General features: G+C 35.7%; 1 protein-coding gene across 1 annotated transcript; it reads left to right on the top strand.

The window, feature by feature from the left end:
- Window positions 1-17,917: 17,917 nt before the first annotated feature.
- On the top strand, window positions 17,918-22,071 carry LOC131648602 (uncharacterized). Its single transcript, XM_058918346.1, has 2 exons — window positions 17,918-18,539; window positions 22,025-22,071. The coding sequence occupies exons 1-2, from the start codon at window positions 17,918-17,920 to the stop codon at window positions 22,069-22,071; spliced, it is 669 nt and encodes a 222-aa protein (XP_058774329.1).
- The last annotated feature ends 1,572 nt before the right edge of the window (window positions 22,072-23,643 follow it).

Below are 23,643 nucleotides of genomic sequence, written 5' to 3' on the forward strand. Positions count from 1 at the left end.
GGGGCCTACGCCCCAATCATTTCTTTCCTACTATGAAATATAGTAACGGTATGATCTTCATCGATGTTTATTAAGTATTTTAAAAGTTGAAAAGAAAAAGGATGAACAAAGGGGAACTAACCTATTCTCTAATCTAAGTTGTCTATACAAGTCTAATGTTAACAAAGTGACTAAATTATAAAAGGAGCATTAAAATGGTATTAACAACATAGGCCTAAAATATGGCCCAAAACAAGCAACAAAGTCACACAACAATTATACGAAACGAACATGGAAATAGTACAAGAACGATTCAAGCATTAGTACAAAAATGAAACTAAAAAAATACTACTATTTTTATGACCTTTTTAATGAAGGAAATTAAATGTCAACGTTAACCTAAAAAAAATCTACTATTTTTATAGGCTTTTTATGGGGGATTCCTAATTCAAGTCTAAATTGCACTTTAAAGAACCTACGTTCTAATAAGTCTAAACTAGTATTTTTATTGTTTTTCGCGAGGGAGAAGTCAAAGATTAATGTCAAAATCAACCTAAAAATTCTACCATTTTTATGAGTTTTCTAATGGGGGAAATTAAAATAAAATAATCCTAACATTATCTAATTAAAACTAGCAAATTTTACGTTTGATTTTTATGCCTTTAAACTAAATCCTAATTCTAATCGTGCATTTTTAAAGCGATTTTCTACGTCTTCTATTACCTGAAAAACAAAGGACAAACTATGTAAAAAAACTATATCTAACAATTAACAAGTGAGTCAGGGGGGTTTTATTGCTGGAATCAGTGGTGTAGCCCAAACTGGGCGCAGGGCCAAGGATAGGCCCATCAGCTTGTTTTTTTGTTCAGACTTATTCTAATAGCCAAAAATGAATTCCTGGGCCACCGGGGGAGTAACCAGTATTTTCGTGTGATGGCCCAAGGTGTGATTATGATCCATGTTTTATTTGTTTGATTCGTCATCACGTTATTTTTAGATTTTTCCATCAGATTTCATTAATGGCCTAATCACTACTTTAATTACAATTAATACTGAGACCTTGATACACTAATTATTCACATTAAACCTAGATTAATACAGACTTTATACTACATGAAAATCTTATGTCAATTAAAGCATGTTGACTCAAAAAGAAATTGAAAAAGGGGCTAGGTTAAGAAATTGCGCCCGTTCACCTTGTGTCTTCTTCCTCTCACTCGTGAACGGCGCAACGGCCACGTCTCCTTCTTCTCCGATGAACCTCGACGGCGCTGTCTAACCGTTATCGTCTCTCCGATCATCCCTGCTTCGCTCTCCCAATTTCATCCCTCGCTCTCATCGTCTCTCAATGATCTTCTCTCGCTTCGAGGTCGCAATTGGCGAAGTTGTTGACTCAGATTGAAGATGTGAGGAGCTTCTAAACTGGATATTCAAGAGTTGGAGGTTGTTCTTCGCATGATTGCAGGTTGATGATGTTGATGATTTCCTCAAAGCTTATGGTTGATTGAGGATGAACGAAGGAACTGATTTTTTTTCTGAGAAGGTTGAGGACGTTGGCCGTCGGTTTTGTGTCTCCAAGTGAAACGACTCCAAGAAGCTTCAAGGTATGCCTCTGCTTCTATTGATTCCTTCGGCTTCACCTCTTTCTTCCTGTTGTACGAATCTTGTGCCGACTGAAGACTTCTGTTTGTGAGTTTTTCTGCAGGGTTGGTTGAATCACGTGAAGATTGGGGATGAGGTTGTTGATTTTCTTGTTGTGAGGATCGAAGGATGTGGAGAATTGAAGGTTGGTGAGCTATGAAGATTCTGGAAGAAGATGAAGGTGAGGTTCAATCTCAGTTTTTCAGTTTGTGAATATGAATGATGAAGAAGATGGATGAGGTGATGAAATATGGATAACTGAAGGTGGATTGGTGTTGAAGATTTTTCTGGTTTTTCTGGAATCGATGATGAAGAAGAGAGAAAGATGAAGGTGAGTTTGTAACTGATTTTTTCTGTTATGCCTCCCTCTCTCAATTTTTCTATTATTTTGTTGTTGACTGTTGAGAAGTTAGTTATGGTTCAGTTACATGTTAGTTAGATGGAGGTTAGTTTTTGTTAGGTAATTAGAAGTTGTTGCAAAACTGTTACAAAGTAGTTAGTAGCAGGAGGTTGTTATGGGATTAATAACTGGTTAAGACTGTTAGTTATGACCCTGTTTTTTTTTTTTACAGTTATATATTGGTTTTAGGTGGTTGTGAAAGGGTTCTGTTAATGGTTTGAAAGTAGTAAACTGTTTTGGTTTATGTAGGTTTCTCCTTGATGTATGCGGGGCTGTTTGTGAATAGAGTTGATATGTATGTGTGTATGCTGCTGGATTTCATATTTTTTTGAATGCTGAACCTTTTTTGTTATGTGGGTTTAGTGTATATTGATGTATGTAAGCATGACGATGTCTCTGTGGAATTCTGAATAACATGACTGTGAGTTAGCTTTGAATGGTATATTGAACTTGATTTTGTCTTGATGATGTGGGGGACTGTTTGTATGTGTTTGAATATGTGGCGGCAAGATGGTATTGACTTGAAAATGTATGGGAAGAATATGGTATTATGTATATATTCGTATAGCGCAGCATTGATTTTCATAGTTTGATGTGGGTGAACTAATGTGAAATGGTTTGAATGTTGCAGGATTGCGGTTTGGCTTCGGTTGCATTTTGGTTTATAAGGCATGGTTTGGATGGCCCGAAATGAAATGATGCGCAGACATGATGCAATGGGGGGAGAGTTTGAAGATGGAAGTACAGCTGCAAGCATACTATTAGTAGTAGCTTAGGATTAGAACCAATAGGCCAAAACAAATTTTTGTGTTGTTTTTGTAGTGATATTTTGGTTCCTATGTGGACATTTGGATTTGTAATGGGGTTTTTGTGTGATTTTCTTTGAATGAGACTTCTTTGAATGGTTCATGGAAGCTTATCGAGATAACTCTGAAAGTTACTGATAATGTGTAATTGTATGGTGTAATGGCTTAGAATTTGTACTTCTCAATTTACTTTATAATGGACATTTGAATGAGAATGTGGACCTTTGGATGAATTCGAGATTTGATGAGGAATTCTGAAACGAATGGATATTTGAATTTATGCTTGCAACTTTGAATAGAATTTTCTTATGAGTGAGTTGTGAATGATACTCGAGCGGATATTGAAAGATGACTTGAGTCTTGTATGAACACTCACCTTGAACTCATGACTACGCACCGCTTTGCCATTAGTCTTCCAACATGCTCCAAATACACTTAAACTTGCAACACGAGCCAATTAATGAATACTTTATGCATACCATGAAAGAACTTGAACATAGCCAGTCTTAGATCAACTTGTTGAACCATAAGTAGCCCAATTGAGTAAATGAAGTATTTTGAGTTGACAAAGTCGAATCCTCAGTACAACTCAAGAATGTATCATGTCTTGATTGAAATGTCTCCTTTAACAAACGACTTTAATATGACATCATGAGGAATCCTCTGATGAAGATAAGAATTGAAGCATAGGAGAACATTTTAACATGAAATTCAATTGTCCTTTGCTGATGGATTTTAACGAACTCGAACACCGCGAATAAGAAACCCTAACTCAACGATCCTCAGTCAAACTTTTGATGGATGCACACCTTGAAACTTCGTGAAGAAGAAATATATGAATCAACCCTAGTACATATTTCAATACATACAGGGAAACCAGCTGAGATAAGCTTATATGAAGTAGAAGCCTCAAAGCTATAGACAAACCCAAAACTTTCAACTCTTGATCCCAAAGCCAAGTTATTGATTAATGAATGCATGAGTTATGTTAATGACCTAATGGGAGGTATGTACATGAGACTATGAAATGCCTAAGCCTAAGCCAGATAAAAGTTAAAGGGTAGGACAAATTTGGGGTATGACACCTTGGAAGTGGATACTTGTTCTTAATTGTCACTTTGTTCAATTGCCTATAATCAACACAAAGCCTCATAGAACCTTCCTTCTTCTTAACCAACAAAACAGGTGCACCCCATGGCGATACACTAGGACGAATAAACTTCTTCTCCAACAAATCCTCAAGTTGACTCTTCAACTCTTTCAACTCAGAAGCAGACATCCTATATGGAGCCATCGATACAGGACTAGTTCTAGGAAGTAAATCAATCGAAAACTCAACTTCACGTTCCGGCGGTAAATCACTTACATCATCAGGAAATACCTCCGAAAAATCACAAACTATTGGAAATTCCTTAATAGTTCTCTTCTCATGCACATCTAAGGTTTCCAATAACATAAACAATTCGGCCCCATCTTGAAAAGATTCACCAACTTGCTTCGCAGACAAAAACAAATCTTCCTTAACACCAATCTCAGGAAAAATAACAGTCTTATCAAAACAGTTGATATACACACGATTAAATTCTAACCAATTCATACCCAAAATCACATCAAGTTGCTCTAACGGAAGACAGACCAAATCAATCCCAAAATCTCTACCAAAAATACTCAAAGGACAATTCAAACACACAAAAGAAGTAGAAACAGAACCCATAGCAGGTGTATCAATAACCATACTTCTACGCATATCAGATAACACAAGATTCAATCTCTTAGCACAATCCAAAGAAATGAAAGAATGTGTCGCACCGGTATCAATAATAGCAATCAAAGGTGTACCATTAATGAAGCACGTACCTTGGATTAGCCTATCATCGGTAGAAGCCTCCGCACCAGACAATGCAAATACTTTCCCTTTCGCTTGTTCCTTCTTCGGCTTATCACATTTGGTGCTAATGTGACCTTGTTCACCACAATTGTAACAAGTCACACTCGAACCAACTCCACACTTGTTTGCCTTGTGACCAATCTTGCCACACTTGAAGCATGTCACAGAATCCTTACCACAATCAATAGCACGATGACCTTCACCACCACATTTGAAGCACTCAAGTGGAGTAGAAGTTCCTCCCCCACTTGACTTCTTGCCAAAACCAAATTGTTTCTTCTTATCATCATACGGTTTCCCACGAAATTGACCTTTCTTCTCATTCATAGTCTTGTAGTGAGAAGCACTCACCCTACTATCCTCATCATAGATACGACTCTTGTTAACCAACTCCGTAAAACGAGTAATTTGTTGGTAACCAATCGCCTTCTTGATGTCATGTCTCAAACCATTCACAAACTTCAAACACTTAGATCTCTCTGCATTCATAGTATTGTAGTGAGGACAATACTTGATAAGCTCTTAAAATCTAGCAGCATATACACCAACAGTACCATTTCCTTGCTTCAACTCAAGGAATTCCACTTCTTTCTTTCCACGACAATCTTCCGGAAAATAGTTTTCCAAAAACGCATCGCGGAAAAGATCCCAAGTTACTTGAGTACCCTCCTCATCAAATCTCTGAGCCATATTGCCCCACCAATCTTCAGCTTCCTTTTCCAGCATGTGAGTACCAAACTGCACTCTCTGAGCATCGGTGCAATTCATGACTCGAAAAATCTTCTCAATCGCCTTCAACCAAGCTTGAGCTTTATCCGGTTCATGCTCACCCTCAAAGATAGGAGGATTGTTCCTCTGGAACTTCCATAAAGCACGATACTCATCATCATCACCATTCCGATTTCCAGCATTAGCTTGAGGCATTTGACCAAGAGATCCAGCCAACATCCTCAATGCATCAACAATGGCATCATCGTTCCTTCCAGCAACCATCGTCCTACGACAACCAACAACCAAAGCAGACAAAACAGTATTGATCGTGTCAGATACACAAATCTAATACAACGTAAATAAAGACATTAACGACTCTGACCAACTGGTCGACCATGCTCTGATACCACTAATGTAACACCCCTTTTCTAACCCCAAATATATCATACAATCAAACAGAGTAAGCATGCATAAAGGAAAAGGGCGTCACATGTTATTTTCATCACAATGAAAACCTAAAGTAAAACATCCAACATTCTTAATATGCAAAGATCATAATTGTAACACAATGTAAATCTCATACTTTCATTCATTATGCATAAACGCTTGCGAAAAAACAATTGAATTGCTATTAAAATTTCAATGAATATATCCCATACTATATTCATCTACCAAGTTCAAATTAACATTTAAATCCACAATCTTGGCCACATAGCCTTAAACAACATATCCGAGATCTCAAACAAATACATCTGAATATCCAACAAAACATAGATAATAGCAATATTCAAACATAAGCATAAGTCTAAATAAAATTCCCCCAAGTGTTACATGATCAGAGCATATGACTCGCTACCTAATCCAATAACAACTCAAGAGCTCCTCGGCTAAATCCTCGGACAAGCTACTACTCGTCGGAATCTGCACGTTATCAACGAAGGATAACATTCAAACAGAAGGGTGAAAATTCAACTTCTTATAGAAAACATAACAATGGGAAATGTAAACATAAACAAGCATACATTTTACTATTCATCACACTTCTCAATTAAGCAATTCACATATCATATACTAATCATCACTCCAAAACAAATCACATGTATACAAGACAATCACATAACACACAATGTGACTCGAAATGCAACAAATGTGACTCAATGCATGTGGTACCCAATGTGAATCCAATGTTTCACCGCTTTCCGATTCAATGTTTAGAATCCAAGCCACGCTCCCGATCCGGACAAGATCAAAGCCAATACGCCTATCTCCAATTAAGGATCACGTCTTCTACGCCTATTTCCATTCAAGGATCAACGTCTCTTACCATGTGAACCCAAGTTTCACCGCTTCCACCATAAAGCCGACCATGCTATGAATGTATGTACAAATACCAACAATTTATGCCATTAAGATTATCTCATCAATCTTAACTTACCGCATATCACCATAATCCAACTCTATGAATTATCCGCCAATTGTACACCACATTCACACACACAATTAACAATTGCAACAAGGCATAACAACCATCATATACCCAATCACATACATCATGAATACATCTACACAAAGTGTTCCAACAATTGTTATACATCACATACAAACATAGCACACATAAGACAATTGCATGACATTCCATATATTAACGTCACAATTAATCAATCAAGTTCAATTAAATCCTATACTATCATATAGAATATCACGATAGCTTTCTAACGCTTCGAACGGTGCATAAAATGGAGCTACGGATCAACAGTTATGGCCTTTCAAAGTTTGGAAAAAGTTCTGTAAAACAGGGTTCGCGGCGCCAACTGGGTTCGCGGCGCGAATTGAGCGAATCCAAAAATCCCTAACTTTCTGCCAAGCAGTTCGCGGCGCCAACAAGGGGTCGCGGCGCGAACTGAGCAGATCCAGTTTTTCCCAAGTTTCTGCCAAGAGGTTCGCGGCGCGCACAAGGGGTCGCGGCGCGAACTGGCGATTTCAGAAAACCCCAAACTCAGAAAAACAGCATACGAAACCCATTCAAAAACCCCCAAACTTAACCCACTCAAGTTGGAAAACACCAAGCATCACGAATATCAACAGAATACATGTTATAGACACAATTATAACACATTCCAAATCATCAATTCATGCATTTGTTCATAAACCCTAACTTTTCTATGTTTCCATGAAATTGCAAAGATGAAGAGATAATCACAACAACACACATTACCCAATCATATAGTCTATAAGAACTTGTATTCAAACCCTTACCTCTTGAATTTCTCCTTCTAACTTCAAGAATCTACAATCCTCTTCTCCTCTCTCTTCTACTCTTTTGCCACTTTTCTCTTCTATACTTTTCTTTCTATCTTTCTATCTAATTTAGGTTAACTCATAAAATTCTCTTCTAACTCTCATTATCTCATTTGGGCTTAACCCACCTAATACTCTTTCTCACTCAACTAAGCCCATTTAACTAATTTCAAATAAAATTCTACCATTATTAATTAGGTAAATAACATATTACCACAAAATCAAATAATTATTACTCAAACAATAATTAAATAAACACACAAACAATACCAATTATCAAATAATCCTAATTAACTAAAATCTAATAAAAATAGGGTGTTACAATTCTCCCCCACTTAAAAGATTTTCGGCCTCGAAAATTACCTCAAACAAACAACTCCGGATACGATTCCTTCATCTTATCCTCGAGTTCCCAAGTGATATTACCATTGGCGACTCCACCCCATACCACTTTCACCAAAGCAATCTCCTTACCACGAAGCTTCTTCACCTCTCGATCTTCAATTCGCATAGGTGATGTATCAACCGTCAAATTATCTCTCACTTGAACATCGTCTAATTGAACAACATGCGATGGATCCGGAATGTACCTCCTCAATTGAGACACATGGAACACATCATGAAGATTAGAAAGAGACGGTGGCAATGCAATCCGATATGCCACTTCACCTACTCTCTCTGAAATCTGATAAGGACCAATGAAACGCGGCGTCAACTTACGCGACTTCAATGCTCTACCAACACCCGTTATTGGCGTAACTCGAAGAAATACATGATCATCTTTCTCAAACTCAAGAGCCTTCCTCCTCTTATCATGGTAACTCTTCTGAAGACTTTGAGAAGCCTTCATCTTCTCTTGAATCATCTTAATCTTATCCGTAGTCTCTTGAATTAACTCGGGTCCAACCACAGCACTCTCTCCCGATTCATACCAACACAAAGGAGTTCTACACCTTCTACCATAAAGAGCCTCAAAAGGTGCCATTCCAATACTCGAATGGAAACCGTTGTTATACGTAAACTCAACCAAAGGTAAGAAACTATCCCAATTTCCTCCTTGTTCCAAAACACAAGACCTCAAAAGATCTTCAAGTGACTGAATAGTCCTCTCCGATTGACCATCAGTTTGCGGATGATACGCCGAACTCAAACGCAACTTCGTACCCAAAGCACTTTGCAAACCCTCCCAAAATCTAGAAGTGAACCTTGGATCTCTATCCGAAACGATACTTGACGGAATACCATGTAAACACACAATCTTCTCAATGTATAACTTAGCAAGTCTTTCCATCGAATAATCCATCCTCATCGGAATAAAATGAGCACATTTCGTCAATCTATTCACAACGACCCAAATTGCCTCGCAATTACTTGATGTCCTTGGCAAACCCGAAACAAAATCCATAGAGATACTATCCCACTTCCACTCGGGAATAGATAACGGTTGCATCAAACCAGACGGCTTTTGATGTTCAATCTTTGACTTTTGACAAGTCAAACACGAATAAACAAACTCCGCTATATCCTTCTTCATACCTTGCCACCAAAACATTTTCCTCAAGTCTTGATACATTTTAGTAGCACCGGGATGAATACTCAAACCACTTCTATGCCCTTCCTCAAGAATTCTCTTTCTCAAATCCATAACATCTGGAATACAAACTCGATCACGACATCTCACAATGCCATTCTCGTCAATCCGAAAATCACCACCTTTACCTTGGTTAATCATTGTAATAATGTCAACTAATCTTAAATCCGATTTCTGACCTTCTCTAATCTCATCCAAAATACCACTAGTAAGCTTCAACATACCAAGCTTAACACACGAAGACGTCGCTTCACAAACCAAACTCAAATCTCTAAATTGCTCCAACAATTCCAATTCTCGAATCATCAACATAGACATATGCAATGATTTCCTACTCAATGCATCGGCTACAACATTCGCTTTTCCAGGATGGTAGTTCAAACTAAAATCATAATCCTTCAAGAATTCCAACCATATTCGTTGCCTCATATTCAACTCTTTCTGATCAAACAAATACTTTAAACTCTTGTGATCACTGAAAACGTCAAACCTTGACCCAAACAAATAATGCCTCCAAAGTTTCAACACAAACACAACGGCGGCCAACTCTAAATCATGTGTCGGATAATTCCTCTCATGAACTTTAAGTTGCCTTGAAGCATAAGCTACCACTTGCCCTTTTTGCATCAAAACGCCTCCCAAACCCAACAATGAAGCATCACAATACACCACAAACGGTTCAAACGGATCTAGCAAAATCAAAATAGGAGCAGAAGTCAATCTTCTCTTAAGCTCTTGAAAATTCGATTCACATTGTGAAGTCCAAATGAAAGCTTGTCCTTTCCTAGTTGTCATACCCTAAAATTTGCCCACACTTTTCAAAAATTCAAAATAATTTGAAAATTGGATTTTTATGAAATTTTAGGTTCATTTACATTGACATCCTGAATTTTATAAATATTCGATTTAAAAGTCTATTTTTAAAATATATTAGTTTACTCTTAAATTATTTATATTTTAATAAATAGAAAATGCTTGCCGATACTTCGTATGCTTTCAATTGGCTTTTCATTTCAAACAAATAATATAGCATAATTGGTAAAGAGGTAAGGTTTGCAAATACAAGGTCACGGGTTCGAATCCTACTTCTAACATTTTTTTATCTTGTTTTTTAACTTTAGTTTTAATTTTATTTTCACTTATTACTAAAAATCACAAAAAAAATAATATTTTTTTAGCATTTAATTTTTTAATTTTCGTATTTCTTAATTAGACATTTTTTAAAAATTGACTTTTTCACTATTGCACTTTTTAACTCAAAAAATGACTAAAAATTATAAAATATTCAAAAATAAAAAAAAAGAAGGTTTTAATTTACATTTTAAATATGATTCACAACTTAGGGAACAAATAAATTATTTTTAGAAAGAATCAATTTATTTGATTATTTTCTAATTAATTATTTGGATCCCAATTAATTTTTTCCTTATTTTGTTAACCTAATTCTATAGTATAAATAGGTCTATTTTTTTACATTGGAGAGGACAACTAACAGTAGCCGCACCAATCCTAACCATTCACGTACAACACAACCCACCTACTAATACATTAGCCAAACTTCACTCTCACAAGGTGGAACTTGTTGTTTTGATAACAACACCACCACCAAGACCAATACAATTTCGACATCACCATCAAAATCACAACCTGCAACTTTCCAATTCATTCATAAATTTCATCCATCATACTACACAAAACAAAACCAAATTCTAACCATCACATAAACCTTAAACCATTTTCACTAACCAACAATGCAATTTTATTCTACATTAAAAGTTTTTTTCTATATAAATTACCAAAACTCTTTCATGTTCATACCAACACAAGTTCAAAATTGATGTTAACAATCTAACAATATTTTAACACAACTTGTACAAAGTTTGTTTTCATTTGCAGAGAAAGATCAAAGAAGGAGGAACACTGGTCACCGTGAAACCGGATCCACCACAACGTCGTGAGTTACCTGCTCCGTTCCGGTCAGAGCCATACACCGTGATTCCTTCCGATCCGTACCATATCACCGACCGCGCTCAGCCGCGAGACAACCAGCCACATCATGGTTAACGCCCAGTTCCATCGGACCACCACGAATCTGTCACCGAAACACTCACTCTGATCCAAATCATTGTTGAGAAGTCCGTCGGCCACCACTGTGAGTAACACCGGCTTGTTGTCATTTTCGGTTGAAGTTTTAGTGTGTATTTGCGTTTTTTTTATTGGCAAAGAAAAATGGGTAAATTGAAAAGAACATATGAGGAAGAGAAATTGTGTTGTTTACTTTGATCTATTGCCATTATCCCTTGCCTTTTTGTTTTATTTATTTATTAATATTTACCTTTGCCATGTGTCATGTTCTTATTGGTTGTATTAATTTATTTGAATCTAAAATAAAAAACACCAAGTTATGTTATGATCAGGAAAGTGGGACGATTCTTTTGGTCCCTAAGGCTTAACTTTGGATGTTATCAAAAATAATAAATAGTTTAGTAAGTTTTATTCAATTATAAGTAGTTTTTTTTAAAGGATTAATTTCGTTCATAAATTTTTTTTTGTTGCTTTAATTCATTTAATTCAAAAATAAAAGAATATATGTTACTTCTTTTCTCTTTTATTTCACAATAAAAATACAAAAACATGTAATTAAATTTTCTTTTTCATATTAAAATACAAAGATAAGTTAATTTAGAATTTATTTTTTTTATTATTTTCTGTTAAAAATTGAAAAATACCAAAAATTATCATTTAATGTTCTTTTAGAATTTCACGTGTGTTAACACTATTTTTTTTTTTTTTGTTTAGTAAATTTTTTTTATCAATAATTTTTCTAATTTTTGTCATTTTCTCACATGTCATTACTAACCTTTGTTGTTGATTGCGAGGTACTACTCTTGAGGCTTTTGGATTACTTTCGTATACATTTTGTCAGCAACTCAATTTTGTATATTCAATCGTTTTATTTTCATTTTAGTTTTCATTTGGGTTTGTAATAATGTTTATCCCCATCGGTAAATATGTAATCCCCATCCCCGAAGCCCTGTAATAGTTAGGTTTTTTATTTTCGCTTTTATTTTCTGCATGTATATATTATCAAATGCTAGTAATTAGGCGTGTATGGTAAGACTAAAAACAAACCGTAGCTAACATAATTCAAGATAATAAAATATTCGAATCCAACACACATGTTTGGTGCACACACTCACCCTTAGGGTACGCCTCTCTCGGTTGCCTTCGAATATAAGGTCGTGTCCCTCGAAATGTAGAGGTACCCATTAGCAACGGTCCCTCAGTTCAAAATCGTCACTAAGTCCCTCGATGACCCGTAACTGTTGCCTACGAAAAAGTGACGATCGTCCCTCCGAATATTGCTAAAGGTATCTCTACATGTTGCCTTCAAACGACCTCGATGACCCTTCGATGACCCGCACGTCCAATAAAACAAGGACTACCTACTTTTATATAGTATGGATGATCCTGGGAATCGTAAAAATTACATAAAAAGACCAATCAATTAGGGTAGTACTCTTAAACTGCCTAGCTCAATAAAAACATCTTTTCAATACTATTTCAAAAGACTAAGGCTACGCATTTACGCTAAAGTCCTTATGCTCCTTTCAAAACAAACAAACAAACATGAGCTAAGCAAGTTAAGAGCCCGTAGATATCTACGGATGAAAAGGGTGCTTACACCTTCCCTTTTCATAACTTACCCCCCGAGCCCGTTTTCTTTCAAAAAAGGTCTTTTTCTGTACTTTTTACCTTTCCTAACATTGGACAAAATAAAAGTCGGTGGCGACTCATGCTCACCGCAACATTGTTGCTTATAAAAAATACAAGTCAGTTCACCGAGTTACACTAGTCAACAACGTCAACGGCAAAGATAACTTGGAAAATCCTTCAATGAACTTCCTATAATAACCAGCTAAACCAAGAAAACTTCTAATCTCAGAAACAGACTTAGGAGCTTCCCATTGAGATATAGCCTCAATCTTTGACGGGTCAACAGAAATACCTCCACTAGAGATCACATGGCCAAGAAAACTCACTTCCTTTAACCAAAATTCACACTTCGAAAGCTTAGCAAACAACTTCTTCTCTTTCAACACTGATAACACAATTCTCAAATGCTCAGCATGATCATCTTCACTCTTGGAATAGATCAAAATATCATCAATGAACACAACCACAAACTTATCCAGATAATCATGAAAAATCCTATTCATATACTCCATGAATACACCAGGTGCATTAGTCACACCAAACGGCATAACAGAATACTCATAATGACCATACCTCGTCCTAAAAGCAGTCTTCTGAATATCCTCCGCCTTCACACGAATCTGATGATACCCAGACCTCAAATCAATCTTGCTAAACACACAAGCTCCAACCAACTGATCCATCAAATCATCAATCCTTGGAAGTGGATACTTGTTCTTAATTATCACTTTGTTCAATTGCCTATAATCAACACAAAGCCTCATAGAACCTTCCTTCTTCTTAACCAACAAAACAGGTGCACCCCATGGCGATACACTAGGACGAATAAACTTCTTCTCCAAAAAATCTTCAAGTTGACTCTTCAACTCTTTCAACTCAGAAGCAGACATCCTATATGGAGCCATCGATACAGGACTAGTTCCAGGAACTAAATCAATCAAAAACTCAACTTCACGTTCCGGCGGTAAATCACTTACATTATCAGGAAATACCTCCGCAAAATCACAAACTATTGGAAATTCCTTAATAGTTCTCTTCTCATGCACATCTAAGGTTGCCAATAACATAAACAATTCAGCCCCATCTTGAACAGATTCACCAACTTGCTTCGCAGACAAAAACAAATCTTCCTTAACACCAATCTCAGGAAAAATAACAGTCTTATCAAAACAGTTGATATACACACAATTAAATTCTAACCAATTCATACCCAAAATCACATCAAGTTGCTCTAACGGAATACAGACCAAATCAATCCCAAAATCTCTACCAAAAATACTCAAAGGACAATTCAAACACACAAAAGAAGTAGAAACAGAACCCATAGCAGGTGTATCAATAACCATACTTCTACGCATATCAGATAACACAAGATTCAATCTCTTAGCACAATCCAAAGAAATGAAAGAATGTGTCGCACCGGTATCAATAATAGCAATCAAAGGTGTACCATTAATGAAGCACGTACCTTGGATTAGCCTATCATCGGTAGAAGCCTCCGCACCAGACAATGCAAATACTTTCCCTTTCGCTTGTTCCTTCTTCGGCTTATCACATTTGGTGCTAATGTGACCTTGTTCACCACAATTGTAACAAGTCACACTCGAACCAACTCCACACTTGTTTGCCTTGTGACCAATCTTGCCACACTTGAAGCATGTCACAGAATCCTTACCACAATCAACAGCACGATGACCTTCACCACCACATTTGAAGCACTCAAGTGGAGTAGAAGTTCCTCCCCCACTTGACTTCTTGCCAAAACCAAATTGTTTCTTCTTATCATCATACGGTTTCCCACGAAATTGACCTTTCTTCTCATTCATAGTCTTGTAGTGAGAAGCACTCTCCCTACTATCCTCATCATAGATACGACTCTTGTTAACCAACTCCGTAAAACGAGTAATTTGTTGGTAACCAATCGCCTTCTTGATGTCATGTCTCAAACCATTCACAAACTTCAAACACTTAGATCTCTCTGCATTCATAGTATTGTAGTGAGGACAATACTTGATAAGCTCTTGAAATCTAGCAGCATATACAGCAACAGTACCATTTCCTTGCTTCAACTCAAGGAATTCCACTTCTTTCTTTCCACGACAATCTTCCGGAAAATAGTTTTCCAAAAACGCATCGCGGAAAAGATCCCAAGTAACTTGAGTACCCTCCTCATCAAATCTCTGAGCCATATTGCCCCACCAATCTTCAGCTTCCTTTTCCAGCATGTGAGTACCAAACTGCACTCTCTGAGCATCGGTGCAATTCATGACTCGAAAAATCTTCTCAATCGCCTTCAACCAAGCTTGAGCTTTATCCGGTTCATGCTCACCCTCAAAGATAGGAGGATTGTTCCTCTGGAACTTCCCTAAAGCACGATACTCATCATCATCACCATTCCGATTTCCAGCATTAGCTTGAGGCATTTGACCAAGAGATCCAGCCAACATCCTCAATGCATCAACAATGGCATCATCGTTCCTTCCAGCAACCATCGTCCTACGACAACCAACAACCAAAGCAGACAAAACAGTATTGATCGTGTCAGATACACAAATCTAATACAACGTAAATAAAGACATTAACGACTCTGACCAACTGGTCGACCATGCTCTGATACCACTAATGTAACACCCCTTTTCTAACCCCAAATATATCATACAATCAAACAGAGTAAGCATGCATAAAGGAAAAGGGCATCACATGTTATTTTCATCACAATGAAAACCTAAAGTAAAACATCCAACATTCTTAATATGCAAAGATCATAATTGTAACACAATGTAAATCTCATACTTTCATTCATTATGCATAAACGCTTGCGGAAAAACAATTGAATTGCTATTAAAATTTCAATGAATATATCCCATACTATATTCATCTACCAAGTTCAAATTAACATTTAAATCCACAATCTTGGCCACATAGCCTTAAACAACATATCCGAGATCTCAAACAAATACATCTGAATATCCAACAAAACATAGATAATAGCAATATTCAAACATAAGCATAAGTCTAAATAAAATTCCCCCAAGTGTTACATGATCAGAGCATATGACTCGCTACCTAATCCAATAACAACTCAGGAGCTCCTCGGCTAAATCCTCGGACAAGCTACTACTCGTCGGAACCTGCACGTTATCAACGAAGGATAACATTCAAACAGAAGGGTGAGAATTCAACTTCTTATAGAAAACATAACAATGGGAAATGTAAACATAAACAAGCATACATTTTACTATTCATCACACTTCTCAATTAAGCAATTCACATATCATATACTAATCATCACTCCAAAACAAATCACATGTATACAAGACAATCACATAACACACAATGTGACTCGAAATGCAACAAATGTGACTCAATGCATGTGGTACCCAATGTGAATCCAATGTTTCACCGCTTTCCGATTCAATGTTTAGAATCCAAGCCACGCTCCCGATCTGGACAAGATCAAAGCCAATACGCCTATCTCCAATTAAGGATCACGTCTTCTACGCCTATTTCCATTCAAGGCTCAATGTCTCTTACCATGTGAACCCAAGTTTCACCGCTTCCACCCTAAAGCCGACCATGCTATGAATGTATGTACAAATACCAACAATTTATGCCATTAAGATTATCTCATCAATCTTAACTTACCGCATATCACCATAATCCAACTCTATGAATTATCCGCCAATTGTACACCACATTCACACACACAATTAACAATTGCAACAAGGCATAACAACCATCATATACCCAATCACATACATCATGAATACATCTACACAAAGTGTTCCAACAATTGTTATACATCACATACAAACATAACACACATAAGACAATCGCATGACATTCCATATATTAACGTCACAATTAATCAATCAAGTTCAATTAAATCCTATACTATCATATAGAATATCACGATAGCTTTCTAACGCTTCGAACGGCGCATAAAACGGAGCTACGGATCAAAAGTTATGGCCTTTCAAAGTTTGGAAAAAGTTCTGTAAAACAGGGTTCGCGGCGCCAACTGGGTTCGCGGCGCAAATTGAGCGAATCCAAAAATCCCTAACTTTCTGCCAAGCAGTTCGCGGCGCCAACAAGGGGTCGCGGCGCGAACTGAGCAGATCCAGTTTTTCCCAAGTTTCTGCCAAGAGGTTCGCGGCGCGCACAAGGGGTCGCGGCGCGAACTGGCGATTTCAGAAAACCCCAAACTCAGAAAAACAGCATATCAAACCCATTCAAAAACCCCCAAACTTAACCCAATCAAGTTGGAAAACACCAAGCATCACGAATATCAACAGAATACATGTTATAGACACAATTATAACACATTCCAAATCATCAATTCATGCATTTGTTCATAAACCCTAACTTTTCTATGTTTCCATGAAATTGCAAAGATGAAGAGATAATCACAACAACACACATTACCCAATCATATAGTCTATAAGAACTTGTATTCAAACCCTTACCTCTTGAATTTCTCCTTCTAACTTCAAGAATCTACAATCCTCTTCTCTTCTCTCTTCTACTCTTTTGCCTCTTTTCTCTTCTCTACTTTTCTTTCTATCTTTCTATCTAATTTAGGTTAACTCATAAAATTCTCTTCTAACTCTCATTATCTAATTTGGGCTTAACCCACCTAATACTCTTTCTCACTCAACTAAGCCCATTTAACTAATTTCAAATAAAATTCTACCATTATTAATTAGGTAAATAACATATTACCACAAAATCAAATAATTATTACTCAAACAATAATTAAATAAACACACAAACAATACCAATTATCAAATAATCCTAATTAACTAAAATCTAATAAAAATAGGGTGTTACATCGTGTATCTCTCACACGAGAGGTACGGTAAAAAACCGAGGGCATGACAATAGGGATGGCACCTTTTGAAGCGTTATACGGTCGGAGGTGTAAAACTCCGCTATGTTGGCACGAATCCGGCGAAGGCGTAGTACTTGGACCGGAAATCGTACGAGAAACTACAGATAAGGTAAAGTTAATCCGGGAAAAGATGAAGGCTTCACAGAGTAGACAGAAAAGATATCATGATAAGCGAAGGAAGGAGTCAGAATTTGAATCGGGTGACCATGTGTTTCTAAGAGTCACGCCTGTGACTGGTGTTGGTCGTGCCCTGAAGTCTAAGAAGTTGACTCAACGATTTATTGGTTCTTATCAAATTACGGAGAGAGTTGGGACCGTTACTTATAGGGTGGCATTACCGCCTAACCTGTCAAATATACACGATGTGTTTCATGTGTCACAACTTCGGAAGTATGTTCCAGACCCATCTCACGTGATTCATATGGATGATGTGCAAGTGAGAGAGAATCTTACAGTAGAGACGATGCCGATTCGGATTATAGATCGTGAGATAAAGTCCATGAGAGGTAAAGATATCCCGTTGGTGAAAGTAGTCTTGACGGGGACTACCGGAGAAAGCATGACGTGGGAAATGGAGAGCAAGATGAAGGAATCCTACCCCGAGTTGTTTGAGCGAGGTAAGATTTTCGAGGACGAAAATATCGTAAGTGGGGGAGAGTTGTAACGCCCCGTTTTCGATATTTATTTTATTACGCAGTTATTTGGTGTATTTGGTGCTTAAACTGTTATTTTAATTATTATTATATTAGTTTAGTAATTAACTATAATGTAGTAAAATGGTTAATTAATTATTTGGGCCAAGTAGGTGATTAGTAATTGAGAGGGTGTGTAGTAAGCCCATTAGAAAAATTAAGGATTAGTAAGAGATTAATAAAAATAAAGAAAAATTAGAAGGAATAATTCTTTTGGCAAAGTTGTGAAAAACGTAGAAACAGAGAAAGAGGCTAGGGCAAGAGAGAAGGAAGACTTCCACCATTGTTGAAGGATCAAAGCTCAATTCTAAGGTAAGGGGGAGAATGGGTTCTTTAAATGGTGATTACAACATGAGAGGGTAGTGAGGGTTCTTTCCCCTCTTTAGGTTCATAATTGACCAATTTGATTTATTCTTTATGTGTGAATTGATTTGATTTGTATGTCCTTTTCTTGAATAATGATATTGTATGATTTCTGGATGAAATTCTGTTTTGAATTGATGAATTATAGTGTGGATTTGGATGTTGGTTGAGTTGTTGCTATGTTCATAAGAGGAACTGAATCTGAATGTAAAACTGTCCAATTTGATGAGTAGGAATTGAGTTATTATCATGTAAAATTGATGTAGCATAACAGGTTAATGAATCTAGATGAATGGTGTGAGTTAATAGGTGAAAATATGATGTTTTGGACTTGAAATCGCAGACTAGAAGTGATGAAAACGAGTGAGAACGAACTGGTGCGAGTGCAGACTTGGAAAGACAGTTTTTCTATCAGTTTGCGTATGATATGCGTATGGGTTGGGGCCATACGCGTATGAGGGACAAACCCAGGGGGCTATACGCGTATGATACGCAGCCCTGTCCCAGCATAGTGCAACCTTCTGGTGGAACGCGTATGGTACGCGTATGGAAGAGAGGTCATACGCGTATGAGGATGTGATACGCGTATGGGGGAGTTTTTAGTGCAAATTTGATTCTGGTGATACGCGTATGATACGCGTATGGGCAAGGGGGTATACGCGTATGGTTACGTTAGTGTGCAAAATTTCCCGTTTTGTGACGTTTCTTCTGATTCTTAAGTATTAGGATTTAAATGATAATTACCAATTAACCAAATTAAATGATAATTACCGGTGTCGGAGAGTCGGGGTATTACAAATTTAAATATTTTTATAATCATATTCTAACTAAATATTAAGTATGTATGTCAAAAATATTTTTATAACAATTTAATTATAAAATAAAAGTATTTTTGGTAAGAATATTGTTTTATGGAGTTTTTAAATAAAAAACATAGTAGTAAATAATTCAGTAGGGTGATCTTTATATAGAATTTTTAAATCTTAAACGTTAATTAAATCTGAAGTTATATATATATATATATATATATATATATATATATATATATATATATATATATATATATATATATATATATATATATATATATATATATATATATATATATATATATATATATATATATATATATATATATATATATATATATATATATATATATATATATATATAGTTCGGTTTGGTTTGGATCGATTTTGAAAATCAATTCGAAATTTGATATAAATCGAGCGGTTTTCACAAAATAACATTCAAACACATCCAATAAATTTTTATTTTTTTGCGGTTTTCAATTTTTTTTATACTGATTTGCAATTTTTATTTGGATCTGTTTGAAATTAAACACCCCTAAATATAGATATAAGCATGACCGACCCAACATATTGATAGGACATAAATCAAATTGAAAATAAAAAATATTTATAAAAATAAATTAAAAAATATTATTTATAAAAAATTAAAATAAATTGATCATGCAACATATTAAAACATAAAATTTGAAATATATATTTTTGGTTATATTTAAATTTAATACATTTTAAAGGCCTCACTTTAAAAAAAAAAAATTATACTTCCTTTTAATCTAAGGCAGGGAGGGGGGCTTGGGGGGCTTGAGCTGCATTACCTTTCGGGTGGTTCTATATACAAGAGGAAAATTTTATCACACACCTCCACACACAATTCTCTGCCCTACAATTTTTAAAAAATCTCAACTATATCTTTTTTGCATACCAATTATTTACCTTTCCATTTATACTCTTATTTAACTTTTTGAAAATTGATGAAATTGTAACCTCTACATTACTTTATACGTTTATTTAATTTTCAGTGTCTCAGTACATATTTTTTTCTCATCGGATTACTTTGAATCAAATTTTTTGGTATATATTAGTGTTTATCAAATAACTTACAATCAAGTATTTCGGTATATATCTTTTATTTGATAACTTGTACCATAGTTATATGGTATTATAAGTTACAGGACCGACCCAACTTGCTTAAAGGTCTAAAACAAATTTTAAAGTGAGGCCTTTAAAATGTATTAAATCTAAATTCTATTTATAAAAAATTAAAATAAATTGATCATGCAACATATTAAACATAAAATTCTATTTAGAGTGAGGCCTTTTTTAATATATAAATCAAGTCAAATTTGATAAAAAAACTTCTATATTAAATCTAAATTCTATTTATAAAAAAGTTAAGCCCGTAACTTTCTACTTGATCCTTCTGATAAGGAATCATTCACTTAGTTGTGAAGTTAGTCAAATATATATAACTCTAGATAGCGAAGCTATTTATGGTCCGCGAGTTTGAGTAGGAGGGGTGGTACTTTCAAACACTCCAAAGTTAGTGACTATCGGTTGTGAGAGACATTTAGGTTAGAAAATTATGTATATTTTGGTTTTACGTTCATGGCTCCTTATATAGGGACTTGCTAGGGTTTTTGGAGACCTAGAATTTCACATGTGAAATCTTTGTTAAGATATACAGATATCAAGGTATAGTTTGTTATGTCATTTAACAGTCATTCTTCAATCATTTTCCCATATTAGATGTCACTCTAAAGTAGTTTCATGCTTGTTTCTGAGGTCTTAGAAACTTCCTTTGGTTTACAGCCGTGGATATGATATTTTACCCCTAACTTCACGTGTTTGACGTCACTAGGGTATGAAAATCATAAAGTCATTTTCTTCCATTGGGTTTCACACTTTGAACTTTATATGTTTGTGGACCGTGAATATAGTAACGTCATGGGGGCTCCCAAGCCTAGTATGGCGTAGCTGAGGTGTGGCTTAGAAGCACAACATATGAGGTAACCCACATGTGTGTTTGATTTAATTTTCTTGTGTGTTTGTTTATTTTTGTAGAAATAAAGAAAAACTTGCACAGTAAATAAAAAATTGAAGAAAATCACCTAGAAACAATGGTAATTACGGCCAACCCGTAATACCCCCAGGAAAAAAGTATGAAGGTGAGAAAAACATAAGAAGTGGTTTGAATTGTGTTAACTTTTTCTTCTTTTACTTATTGAAATCTGTTATCAGATTCTGATTCGGATGAATCAATATCTGATTCAGAGTCTGATAGATAGCAACATAATATTAATGAACATAAGTAAATAAAAGAGCAAGACAACACACAAGAAGTTATTATGGTTCCTCCTACAACTCAGGAGTCGTCCAGTCCCCTTGCACTTTCAAGGAATTTCCACTATAACCAAAATTTGATTACAGCTTGCTCAAGCACACACAAGAGACACACGTAAAAAACTCCAATGCTCAAGCACATAAGCAAGAGACTTCAATGCTCAAGCACACAAGTAAGAGAGTTATGATTTCTCAAACATGCAGGAAGGAGAGTTCAAATTCCCTAACACACAAGTAAAGGACTTCCAATGCTCAAGCACACAAGCGAGGGACTTCACTACTCAAGCACACAGGCAAGAGACTTCTAATCGCTCAAGCATACAAGCAAGAGACTTATAAAAATCTATCTAGTAGATAAATAATAGATGAGAGTTTGATAGTTACATTTGATATACAATTAGAGGTGTAATTACAACACAAAAACTATAAGACTTAAGAAATTCTAAGAATATATAATTGGTAAGAAGTTCTAAGTTAGTTTGTGCTCTTTCTTTTTTTTTGACAGAGTAACTTCTCTTTTTCTTGTCAAGACGCAATGTGGTATTTTTATCCAAATCTTCAACCCCTTTTATGGAGTTCCATGAAAGATTCATTGGAAAAGATCTTCAAGCACAAGAGAGTCATTGGAGATAAGCATCAACAGATCTGTTGCAAAGCTTCCTCAAAAGGATAATGTCGTTGCAACCTCGTTCAAACTTCCTTTTATACAAAAGGAACTATTAGTTGTAAAACTCCAGCTTCTGTAATTTTCTACTGAGTTATCACGTGACTATAACATGACAAATCAACCTCAAAGTCTGATAGCAACGTGTCAAGAATTCCTCGATCTTTGAGCTTTGGTTGGGTTTAAGTTCTGGTCCTTTGGAGACTCAATCTTGGCTTCTAATCCTTTAGACTCTGACTCTTCAGAGGTTGGCTTATTTAAAGTTTGGAGACTTCAGGTTATGATCATTAGAAGATGACTTAATCACAAGTTGATTTTTCAGAGTCTGATCTTCAGAATCTGCCTGTTGAAAGCTTCTCTTACAATGTTCAGTGCAGTTTTAAAACTAACTTTCAATCAGTATATTGATATTTATACCCGCACACTTGAACACACATTAGTCTATCCAATTGTTCTTTAAATACTTTGTTATCATCAAAATCTAAGGGATATGGTATAAACCAATTTTGTTCCAACAAAATATTAGTACGTGAAGAAAACCTCAGATGGAAACAAGAATGGAGAAAAACCTCTTTTCAATTTTCATGTCTCCTAGGGGAAATTCACTCTGCATTTATAATTCTGTAAGTTTTTCTCTTCCTTCTTTTTGCATATTACTTTTACATTAGTGATAATATTTAGCTTAAGAATGAGGGAATTTTATGTTGTTATTGTTGTTTTTCATTAGTTTATTTTATAAGCATGTTATTTCTATTGAATAAATTGCTACAATTTTCTATCTTTGAAATCCCGCTGAGTTTTATTGAATTAGAATAAGAATCGCGTGTACTTGTATTGTAAATATTACATTTTC

The sequence above is a fragment of the Vicia villosa genome, linkage group LG2 (assembly GCF_029867415.1).
Source record: "Vicia villosa cultivar HV-30 ecotype Madison, WI linkage group LG2, Vvil1.0, whole genome shotgun sequence".
Classification (NCBI taxonomy): Eukaryota; Viridiplantae; Streptophyta; class Magnoliopsida; order Fabales; family Fabaceae; genus Vicia; species Vicia villosa.